The following is a 12,366-nucleotide window of genomic DNA, read 5'->3' as shown; positions in this document are numbered from 1 at the left end:
CAGGTACCTAGTTTCCATTTCAATTTCCCAAGCACACCCTATCTGACAGGGCCTGACTCACATTCTTTCTTCCCATCTATTTTATCCCAATCATGGTGCTATCAACTTCAATGTCACCACCTGAATCACAGTCCCTCAGCCAAGACGTATTCTAGCAGCCTTCCCATTACCCCCCACCCATTATCTATGTCTATCTCCATCCTGCAGTGTCGATGAGCTCTATCAGTCACTGCTCCATTGCCAAGGCTTACGGCTGGGACTACAGCCCTCCACCTTATCGACCACCCCTACCTACCCTCCCATTTCTGTTACGCTCCTTCAACCCTCTCTCTTCTGACTATAAACCCTCTTCTGTGCTTACTCTCACATATAAGGAACTCAATTATCCCCCAAATCTCCAATTATCTTGAGCTTCAAATCTCCTGTCATCTTGAGCTGCAAGAGGCTTTGCAAATATTCGTGGCCAATAATGACCTCAAATGAACAAACTCTGTACTTTTAGTTCCAGCCTAGGAAAGAAAACATGTATTTTTAATTGATTCTATTCTGCTCTAAAAGGTAACAGAACTCAAACAACGGCCTCCCAGTTTCTCTACAGTCTTTTTATGTAGCTCGTCTTGGATCATTGGCTTTCATACACGGTTGTTCTGAGTATGTTGGACTGCCCCTCAATCCTTGGTGGGTCTACTCCACGCTTAGCACTAAGCTCACCGCCCAGTGGAAACTCCTTTAGCCATGTGCTTTACACCTCCAAATCTGACTGCAATCTCTTCTCACTATGTCTAGACTCGGTTAGAAAGGAGCTCTACTTGTTGCTGGTGCTTTAACCCAATTTCTTACCATGTAATTTAATCCAATTACTAGCAACTCCAATACTTTGGACAAATGATATCCACAGTTAGATTTCCCAGGGTTGAATTTTCTTAAAGTGACAGCTATGCTGGAGATTCTTTTAGAATTGCGGGGGGGGGGGGAATTTCCCTCACTGCTACGTAGATATTATATCCTATGCAAACAGGTGCTATGCTGGATCACCCTCTCATAGAATATAACTATGGGATACTTGAGCTAATAGAGGTGGCCTACTGTCTACAACAGAAGGCACTAAGGATATTACCACTTTTTATTGTCATGTATATGGATGTGTTTCAGTCTGTCTCAAGCAACTCCAAGAGACGTTCTTTCATCTGGCCACCTACCTCTTTGAGTAGAAGTCTTTTGCACAGTTTCCAGGAGGGTTTTTGCTTTCTACATGTTTGAAGAACCAGAGGGAGAGATGCTCCAGTTGAGTTTGCATAAAGAGATAAAAGTGCTAAAGATTGTCGAGGATAGTTTAGAATCATCTTAAATAAAGAGGTCAAGTCTATTGAAAAGTTTGTGTTTTGGTCTATCCGAGTGTTTCTTTTTCCTTTCTCCTCAGGTGATTAAAGGAAAAAAGTAATTAGTGTTTTCCTTTTACTCTTTGCAAAGTCTTAAATCCTAGTATCAGTAGACCAGAAATTGACAGAGAATAAAGTTGTATGTGGGATAAACTTAAAAACACCCAGGAAGACACTTGCATCTATCTTGAAATAAATAAGTAATATCTGCCTCCCTGTCTGATGGGGACAACTTATCAATGTCTTCTTTCAGAAAAAAAGAGCTTTTCATAAACTCTAACATTTAGAACCTAAAAAGAAATACTAGTGCATGCTAGGAGTAGTGTGAAATGTTTGCCGAAATTCTGACAAATGTATTTGGGATCCAAACCAAACAGTTGATATCTCTGTGGAGTCACTGGACATGGAGAAGCATCTCCTTTGAATTAATTCAGTTCTCATGGGCCCTCATCTGGGTTCTTGTATAGTAGCTAGGATAGATCATATTGTGAAAAATAATGAAAAAAGTAAACAATGAAAGAAACACTGACAAGTGGAGAAAAGAAAATAAGTTGGATGAAGCCTAACTGACAATTGTGTGCTACTTTTTGGGTCGTGTTGGAGACAGTGAGAGGCAACTTGTTAAAGGGCTTAGGTGGTTTTATTTTCATTCACCCTGGGTGTCCTTCTAAAGCTTCCTCTGTGGCAAGTGACACCACCCTAAAATTAGGCTAACTTGTCTATAAAACTTCCATGACCCTTGTTTCTCACATCAAATTAATATATTCAGATAGATGATCGAATGTATCAGGTAAAAACAAGAAAAAGAGGTTAAAGATTCATGGAGATGTTTGTCTGCTCTATGGGCCCTAAGAAGACCAAGTAAATGCAATGTATTAAATCAGCTTGCACAAAATAAGAACTAAATCTTGTAAACCATCCCCAGGTGAGCATTTAGACAACTGTAGGATTTTTTTAGAATGTCTTTAAGCAGTTGTACAAAGGGATTTCAATTCAGCATGTCAGTTTATGAGTATAATATGTCTTGATCAAGCTATCATTCTCCTCATCTATGCCAGCCACACCCATCCCCTAAGTTACCTGGTTCCATTTTCATATATGTATTTGTTCCTGTCCTCTCTCCCTTTGTATAATGTCCTTAGATTTCCCTTTGTATAGAAGCCATTAGATTTAATTGTCACCTGGTCACGAGATGAGTTTCAGTTTGGGTGGCAGTCTTAAGTGTCATCAGCCATTTTGTCAGATGATCACTTTGGTATCACCAAGTTTATCCCTTTTGTATCATCTTCTCCAGAGATCTGGCCCACTAATCCTCTTGAAAATTACCTGACATACTGAATTTTCTCGAGGGAACAAAGGGAAATTGTGGCAGGCAGAATAACCCTCCCCCCAAAATCTCTATACATTAATATTCAGAAGCTGTAAAGTTTGCCTTGTACCACAAAGGGGACTATGCTGATCTGAATGCATTCCCTGGATAATCTGGGTGTGTTTAGTCTAGGAAAGGGTCCTAGAAAGTGGAGAAATTCTCCAGCCTAGTCACATGGACCATGAAAGGAGGATCAAGAAGACATAGGGTGAGAGAGAAGTACCATGGCTGAATTTGAAAATGGTGCCCAGGAACCACAGGTGAAGGAATGTGAGCCATTTCTGGAAGGTAGAAAAGATAAAAATGCAAATTCTTCCTCCAGCTTCCAGAAAGGAGAGGGTGTTCTTTTAAGTGTAGACAGGCCTGCATTGAACTACACACCTGCAAGAGAGTCATTGTGTGGGAAGATGCCTATTTGTAGTAATTTCTTATGGCTGCAATTAAAAAGAGAGAGAGATAGAGAACTTCAATGGCAACTTCTGAGAGGGTAAAAAAGGAATGCAAAATGGCTTCAAAAGTGCTAGAGCCACCTAAACCATCTTATTCCCTACACAGGAGAGATCATCTTTTGCTTAGGGATATGCACAGGGGGATCCAAGTGGCGCAGGCTCTTCTCTTGAGCGGGACTCCTTGGCCCTTTGCTTCAAACACCTCGCAGGCTGCAAGTGGCATCCCAGCCTAAGCATCCGTGGCGGCTGCAGCTGTGGAACAGCTGGCAGAGCCCTGGAAATGAAGTGACTTGACAGGAATGTTTGCACACGGTCACCGGAGTCCAGCCTTGTTATGATTAGGGATGAAGTAAGGCAGACAGACTTGGTGTGGGGTGGAGGGGTGGGGGAGCAGAGCCCCCCGGTGTGAAGGCAGGAAGGGAAAGGAACAGTGTAGGGCCCGCGCCAGCGACATTAACCTGCTCAGGTGAAAGAGGCCAGGCTGAGAGTCAGATATTCTCTACTGCCTGGCTCTGCAGCCTGAGGCCTGAAGGCCAAGGGGAGGAGGGTGAGGGAGAGAGCGTGCACACAGGGCCAAAAGCAGTCTGCTCAAAAGCTGGCAGGGAACAGGGGAGAAGGACGAACGCTCTTTTTGGCCTCTGCTTTGGAAGAGTACAGGCACACAGCTGTGATCGTGACCGTGGGGACAGCCACAGAGGCAAAGAGAGAAATTGTTCCTCCCTAAATGGCCAGGGCAGGTTTCAGCAGCACAAGATTAAAGGCGAAAGAGAAATAAAGGAGGTTCCACAAAACCTGATGGCAGATGTGATGCTTTTTTTTAAAACACTAGTCAGCACAATCATGGAGGGTTGGTCTTCTGAGGTTTAGCATATGGGACATGCTGAATATGTGCTAGGTTGGCTCTTTGTGTCTTGGAGAGCTCTGTGCAAAAGGTCACAGAAGGTGGTAGTGGCAGTAGTGCTACTCAGTCCTCACAGTTTAGTCAGCACTATGGACAGAGCACAGGGAGGCGTCACCTCCACCAGGCAAAGCAGAAACAAAGCAAAGCAGCTGGAGTGTAAGCTGGCTACTCTGCTCTTTATGCTCTGCCGGGGTAGCAACCACAGGCACTTCCTCACAGTCGCTTCTGCTACCTGTTCATGGACCTGGTGCTGATCCAAAACGCCTTCGTAGTAAAAGATGCTCCAACTCAGCCTTCCATGGTGCTGTTGAGAATAGAGGGATGAGTAACATCCCGAAACAATGAAAAGAGACAGAGTCAAAGAAAGCCATTGACTGAACCTTCCAACCTTCTCTTCAATGGATTACAGAAGATTTTTTTTAAGCACGTGTTTTACCCTTTCCCTGGCTGATGAGATGCTAATTAGGAAAAAGGAGAGAATGATGAGAAATTATTTGGAGAGAAAATAAACAGAGATAGAGAAAAGAAAGAAAAAAAAGAGGCCTAATTATCCCTGGAGACAAAGGAGATTAAAACAAATTCCTCTGGGGAAGAAGGAGGCACAGATGGGAAGGGATGAAGTTGGGAGAGTTTGCCTGAAGGGCAGAGGCAAGGAGAGGTTGGTCTAGAGAAGCAGAAGAGGGAGGGGGGATAAGAAGAAAGTGATCAAGAAAATGTAACTATTGAATACCTGATGCTTTGTCTCTATGATCTCCAAGACTGAGTCCAAGAACACAGAAATTCCCCTAAACAGAATCTCAAGGGAGGCCTCTTCCTGGCCTTGGCTATACAGGGGTTAATAAGGTGCCTCTCAAGGTCATTGAACAGTTCCTGGAACATATAGGTCCCCAGACCCAATCAGAAGCTCCATGAAGCCTGTGTGCATCATTTAAGCCCTCTGATTGGGCGCCTGTTCTAGTGCACACCAATGGGTGTTCACATGCAAGTCTTCCAGGGCCAATGGGCCATAATGTGGTGTCCAGGGGCCTGCATGCCCAACTGCTCAGAGGCCTGCATTCAGGACTGCTCCCGGCCCTGGAAAAGGATGCTGAACCTCTATGAGAGGGGCCTCTGCCCTGATTGCCTTACCAGGCTCCTTCATGCTTCCCAGTGAATGAACAGAAGGTGAGCCAAGAAGAAGGGCAAGCAGAGGACATGAGGAAACTTACCCTCCCTGGGAGCATGGGCCTGCCAGACCTGCTCTGCCAACCCCTTGCTCTTTAAGGTTCAATGCATAAAGGCACTTATTTTCCCAGCTGTGTATCAGGCTTCAGGCTGGAGCTTTAAGACTGAGAGTCTTAAAGAGATTCCCCAAGCACCTGTATCTAGGCCACTCTGTCACACGGGAGGCTGTCATTGAAGAGAAACTCGCCCAAGCTCAGAACGACTGGGAGGAGGCAGAGGGACAAGAGTCACAGAGGACGCAGATGCAACCAAACCCCTACAACCACCAGGAGCTAGAAAAAACAGCGTGTGGAAGTTGTACAGCCTCCAGGCATACTCCTCCTCCTTCTGTCTCTGTGGCAGGCCCTGTGTGGGCAGCTCCACATCTAGAAGCCTGGAAGTCTTCTGGGCACAGGCCAGAACAGCTCCCTTTATGCACAAGCCTTCAAAACAGCGTGGATTTATTGTGGCTCTTAAGTGGCCCAGGCTAATGGCTTGGCATGGATAATGTCTCAGTTTAATTGGTGATTGTGCGAGCTGCTTGTTTCTACTGTACAATCCCTTGTTGCTGGCTCTGGAGCAATTTCTCACAGGCAATTGGAGTCGATTCGGTTTTCACTCAGGCCTGCAGCTTGAGGCAGACATCACCTTGCTGCAAGATCCCATTCCAGGACATTTCACACATCTCCAGGGACAGCGGGCTCTGAGGTCAAGGCTCCGGCTCTTGATGACACTGCACCTACGGTTTGTGTGTGTCTAGATGTCTATGTGGCCAGGGAGGTGTGGACAAAAGTCACCACTGTCAATAACCAGCTTTTGAGGAGGTCACTGCAAGGCAAAGTAAGAGCGGAGGTAAAAGCCAAACCAGGAAACCATAGCAGAACCTTTTTATATACGAGCAGAACTATTTCAGCAGAATAACAGGTGGATTTATCCAGAGCCTCCACAAGCCCCCGGGAATAGGGGAAGGGAAGACAATCTCTGCAAAGGAATGCAACCTTTATACTTCTAAGAACAAAGAGCATAGATGATCCTAATTTTCATTATGGCCTCTCCTTCCAAGGTCATGATATTTTTTCTTAAGTCTCCCTAAATCTTTTGACCTTAAATCTAGTTGGCTCCTAGCCTGTCTTTCAGAGGTGTGTGAAATATCACAGTCGTTGTGATCCGAAAGCAGCTTATGGAGAAGCTGTTTGGGAGCAGAGCATAGGATGTCCTGAAGACATGCTCCCATGCCAGTCTTCCTGAAATGGACCAGGAGCTGGGCCAGGCAGGCCAGGGATTTACCTGAGCTCATATAGCTCCTGACAGGACAGATGTAGGCCTACGATATTGAGTGAGTGCTCCCAGGAAGATGACAGGAGGGAAACATTGAACTTTGCATCCATATTTTATTGATTTGCATGTCCATTATTTTCACATTTTGCATCTCAAACCTATTAACCAAAAGGATTTAATGATGAAAGGATCCAGTTAAACCCAGCTTTCTGAAGTACAAGTGACAGCAGTCAGTTTATCTTTTTACCAGACTTTGGGTCCAATTAAGAGGAAGAAAACCATCAGGTTTCTCATTGTTCTGTGCCACTACTTTGCGTCTTTTCTGATTAAGGGAGAAGTAGAGGGCTTAAGAATATAGAGAGCAACCAGCACCAGTGACTCACACCTGTAATCCTAGCTACCCAGGAGGCTGAGATCTGAGAATCATAAGCTAGCCCAGGCAAGAAAATCTGTAAGAGTCTTATCACAAATTAATTACCAAAAACTGAAAGTGGAGTTGTGGTTTAAGTGGTAGAGAGCTAGCCTTGTGCACAAAACCTCAGGAACAGCACCCAGACCCTGAATTCAAGCTCCAGAACCAGCACAACAAGAAGAAAAGAAAAGAAAAGAAAAATATAGAGAGCACAGAGGTCTTCTGACCTCACAATCACTAAAATGGCACTTTGTTTCATTTTTTCTCTCTAAGCTATTTCTGATGCTTTTTCTCAAGAGTAAGTACTCTTGCCATGACTTTTGAGGTTGTGGCAAAAAAAAAAAGTCTGACCCTTTTCCTTGGGCTGCTCTAATACAGAATTTAAATGAAGTATTAGATTTCTTGACTTCAAGGTCATGGACAATAGGCAGTTAAAGCTTTTTATCTGCCAGTTTCTGCCAAGAAAACTGATAATGCTCGGCTATCCTCTAGCTGACTATGTTGATTGTAAGGATGGGGTGTAGATTGTACATCCTTGGGTACAATTACCTCCCCAAATACAATGCATCTTCTTTCAGACATCCCAGGGAGATAATTTGGACATACTGAAGATCTATAGTAATCAGATAATTACTATCGATTGCTCTTTAGACGTCTTGATGAGGTAATTAGGACATACTGGAAAGAAGCTAGAACTGATTGATTGGCATGCCTGTAATCTCAAAGATTTCTAATTATGTTTCTTTTCTTCTAATGGTTTATAAACAAACATCACTTTAGCTTTAGAATTTGTCAGGTGCCAGGTTCACTGGGAACATCGGCTTTCTCTATTATGCTAACTAGACATGGAACATGATCAGCATAAGCTCATTACGCCTTCCTGCCGAAGCAGAAGAAACTGCAATTAACCCTCCCTTCTCTCGTTCTGCATTTCCACACAGGGCTGACTTCTTGTCACAGAATGGGATGTGCAGTGTCAAGAAGGTGGTCTGGGAAGGCCATGTGGGACCCTGAGCTGGGCGGATCGGCATCTCCCCTTAACCTCCAGGGATATTGGAGGCCTGCTAAGTCAGGCACAGCGGTCAGGACCCAGTGACACAACATGTGTGTCAGAGTAGCCAACGGACTGCTCAGCTCCTGTCAGGAAGAATAGCTACTCATCACCAGCCGCAGTAAAGAGCAGGTCAATAGCACCAGGCAGCTAAGCCACACACTTACTCTATCGGGGTACTCTTGCTTTATGTCATCCACTAGACTAATTACAGGACTTCCTGTTGGAGACCACATTCCACATGATCTCTGTATTTGCTATACCTGGTAGGACCTTTCAGCAGCTTGGTTTTTGTTGTTGTTGTTTTATTTTTATTTTAATAGCCTGATCTAAAGGCTAAGAACCATGAAAGCAGTAGCTTGCCATGAGCTGTTTATATCTAATTAATGCTATTGGTGAGTTCAGCATTCATTGGACCATGAGTGTGTGGGTGGACGTTCATTCAAAACATGAGAACATCAAAGGAGAGGGTAACAATGCTTGACAAAATTTTCTCATTACCTTACTCATGTAACTGTAACCCCTCTGTACAGCATCTTTACAATAAAATAACATTTTAAAAAGCATGAAAAATATACATTTCTGGGCATCAAGGTATCTGATGGATACTCTGGACTGTGGAATGTGACTGGACATTCTTTTTGTGATTTCTTCTGCACATGGTTCCCTGGTCGATGCCTAGGACATGCAAGTGGCATTCTGACTGAACACCTCTGTTCTTGAATTCCCTGAGTTCTATTTCTTAAAAAAAATCATCAAAAAAGAAAGATCATATTTTACTTTTACATTTTTGTAATAAAAGTCAATGTTTTCCTGGACCTCCATTTAAAAACAAAGAAAGAAAAATCACAAATTATACTTATAGTTACCATTAAAATGTTGAAGGCTGGAGAGCTATGAAATACAATGGACAGTTCAACCAAGAAAGAAAACCAGGATATTATGTCCAATAATAACTGACAGTGTGCTTGTGTTTGGATAATTACAGCTGTAGTTGGAAATGCTTCATTAGCTACCATTAACGAGCTTGAGACATGGAAGTGGAGATGGAATTTGTCTTCCTGTAATATCTTCATAGTGTACATAAAATAGGGAACAAGTTCTTCTCAGTCACAGCTCTTGAGAAGTGGGGGTGTTCTTTCCAAAGTTTAATTTCAGCAGCTGTTTAGATCAATATTTGTTGTTTAAGAAATGGACGAATCAGCAGCAGAAAAATTCCCTCTGAAAGGACCTGTAAAGAGCATATTCCAGAACTTTAGTAATTGGCAATTAGAGGCTGGCTCGTTTTAAGCAAAAAGTTAATGCGTTTGTGTCCATGTGTACTAAAAGTGAGAAGACTAAATGTCTGAAATGCACTACAGGTTTTTTTCTCTTCATCATTTGCCACCTCCTTTAAAAGTTCATTAAAAATCTACTGTATCTGTTTTTTTTTTTTTTTTGGTCGGTCATGGGGCTTGAACTCTGGGCCTGGGCGCTGTCCCTCAGCTCTTCAGCTCAAGACGAGCGCTCTACCACTTGAGCTACAGCGCCACTTCTGGTTTTCTGGTGGTGTATTGGAGATAGGAGTCTCACGGTCTCTCCTGCCCAGGCTGGCTTTGAACCACGATCCTCAGATCTCAGCCTCCTGAGTAGCTAGGATTACAGGCGTGAGCCACCAGCGCCCGGCTACTGTATCTGTTTATATGCATATTTTAACCTCTTTCCTCTTATTGAAGTTTCCTTTTTATTGATTGGTGGTTCTGGGTGTTGATGAAAAGAAATCATCTATTTGCCAATCATGGGGGGTGGGGGGGGATGAGGGTGGAGCAGACTAACTGGACAAAATGGACAAGTCAGCTTATTGGAGACCCCATCCTCTGTAGGAAGGAGGAGCTGTGGTGTGAAGGAGCCTCTGGGTCTGTTGAACAAGGGGTTCTCAGTGTTGTCCCAGTGTGCTTTGCTGTGAGGAAGCACTGTAGAGACTCACCCATTGGTGACAGAGGAGCTAACTCAAGTGAGGCAGGTTAATAATGTGTTTTGTTCCCGGCATGTCGTTGTAGGAAGTTTTACAGCTTGAGCGGCAGCTGGGAGGGCAACTTCTGGAGGAACCCAAGGCTCTCCATTTTAAAGGCAGCAACCACAACCTGCGCCTGTCCATTCACGACATTGCCCATTCCCTCTGGAAGAGCAAGCTGCTGGCTAAATATCAGGTAAGGCTGCCAAAAGGAACCAGAGGCTTGGGGACAATTCGGAAAGAGGGTGGACATTATTTATCACCTGAGAAATCTTCTGCCTGGAAATTGCTTTTATATCAATACTTGTTTTTTGAAATGAGTTTGGGGTCATTCAAGATTTCTTATTGAAGAATATATGATGGACATATGTAAAGGAATGCATCTTGGAAACTTTTCCTTAAAATAGCTATACCATCATTGACCTATTTTTAGTAAAACAAAAAACAAAAACAGATTTCCAGTTCTAGCATGTCAGTTAACTTTTATTGAAAACGATTTCACTGACATTAACTGAATTGATAAGTATGGCTGCGAATGTATTCATAGGCAAAATAGGATATTGTTATTCCATGAAACACAAATCAGGTTGCTAGCATAGCAACGCTAACTCTGAGAAGTGCGAAGGAAACCCCCCCCCCCCCGTTTGGGAGCTTGAAGTAGCATAGCTAAATAAAACACAACCAGGATTTTATTAAGTAAATATTCATCAAAGTACTATTCCCAAGTCTCCTTGCAAACTCCTCTATCCGCCAGCCTGAACACTCAGGAGATGGTACTGATGAATTGTAGGCCTCATCCCATCATGGAGATGAGACTTGGTCAACATCTGTGAATCTTTCTCTGCAAATCCAACCGCCTTCACCTTGCCACTGTTGTAGTGGGTCCTTCCTGGTCTTAGTCAATGAACACACTAGGAAGGGGAGAGTTCTCAGCCCCATTCTTACTCTTACATGGGCATTTACCCACACATAAATTACAGGATGCAAACCTCTGCCTTTGTTAATAATCACAAGTGTGTTCACTTGGTGCCTAATCTCTGCTTTTATCCACCCCTTCGCCTATATATTTTTTTTTAGATTTCAACATGTTTGCTCTATTGTGACAAGACCCTAGGATGGATAGGAGTCTATCTTAATTTTAGAAAATGAATATCTGTTTCAGACTTCTGTGCTTTTTAAACCAAGCACTTTTCTATAGCAATTAATTTCCAACTGTACTGAGTTTGGGAGGCCCTGTGTCCCAGAAGACAGAGGATAGAGTCATGCGAGGAAATGCAATCCAGCCTTACCCTCTCCATTACTTTGCTTTCCTCCAGGATGTCACAGCAGGAATTTATTTTAATGAGCAATGATGGTATGTCGAGATTTATTTTAGGAACTTTCTAAGTGTTTTTTTTAAATCATTTATTATGACTCCTTTTGCAATAAGGGAGAGCAAATTAGGGTGGACTGGTTAGTTATATGGCTCCTAGAAGCTGACTTCCTGAGTTCAAATCTCGACTCTACCACTGAGGCTGCTGATGTTGAGTGTGTTTTTTAACCTCTCTGGGCCTCAGTTTTGCATGTGTGAAGGGGGATGTGTACAGGGATGGAGCTGTTAGAAGAAGGCTGTTAGCAATGAGGCACAGCGGTGCCAGTGCTCACTCATGCGGGATGATCAATTTCATATCCTATAGGAAATTCCTTTTCACCATGTCTGGAGTGGGTCTCAAAGAAACCTGCACTGCACCTTCACTCTGGAAAGGTTTAGCCTGAACACCGTGGAGCTGGTGTGCAAACTGTGTGTGCGGCAAGTGGAAGGAGAGGGGCAGATTTTCCAACTCAACTGCACCGTGTCTGAGGTAAGGACCCCTATTGTTATTCTTGGAAAGCAGGGGAGAGAATGACTGTTGGGAGGACTGAAAGTGGGGGACAAAATGCAGCATCAGTATAGGCCATAGAGAAGTCCTCCCAAGCTTCCTTACAGGTCCTATTGGTTAAGAGAACATGTTAACGCTCATGGCAAGGTAGATGTATTAAGAACTGTAACAAGAAATCCTTTTTCAAAAATAAGCCTTATTTCTTATGATAACATGGCAAGCTTTTTGTGCCTAAAATCCATAGATCATTAGTAGGATTCCACAGGTTACTCATCCCCAGTAAAGGTCAGAGCAAGAGGATTTCATCGATTGCTGACAGGCTTGCTGCAGGACACAGCCAAACCCATCTTCCAGCTATAGTCATTTGCTTTAGGTTTAACTAGAGAAAGAATCAGTTCAACATCCCTGGGCCGTCATCTATGGCCTCCTCGATCATTATCAAGGGGTTCCACAGAAGTTGTGATCAGGACAT

The 12,366-nt window shown here is 43.5% G+C and overlaps 1 protein-coding gene across 2 annotated transcripts in view; it reads left to right on the top strand.

Moving 5' to 3' along the window:
• Window positions 1–12,366, top strand: part of Unc5c (unc-5 netrin receptor C) — a 330,146-nt gene that overhangs the window by 307,129 nt on the left and 10,651 nt on the right. For both annotated transcript variants that reach the window (XM_013029730.1, XM_013029729.1), the window contains 2 exons: window positions 10,082–10,231; window positions 11,712–11,876. In XM_013029730.1, the coding sequence (XP_012885184.1) occupies window positions 10,082–10,231; window positions 11,712–11,876 (315 nt within the window). The remainder of the gene's footprint in view (window positions 1–10,081; window positions 10,232–11,711; window positions 11,877–12,366) is intronic.

This window comes from Dipodomys ordii, unplaced genomic scaffold, assembly GCF_000151885.1.
Source record: "Dipodomys ordii isolate 6190 unplaced genomic scaffold, Dord_2.0 Scaffold122, whole genome shotgun sequence".
NCBI classification, from domain to species: domain Eukaryota; kingdom Metazoa; phylum Chordata; class Mammalia; order Rodentia; family Heteromyidae; genus Dipodomys; species Dipodomys ordii.
The sequence above is the reverse complement of the archived record's forward strand: the minus strand, read 5'-3'. Positions and strand labels throughout refer to the sequence as shown.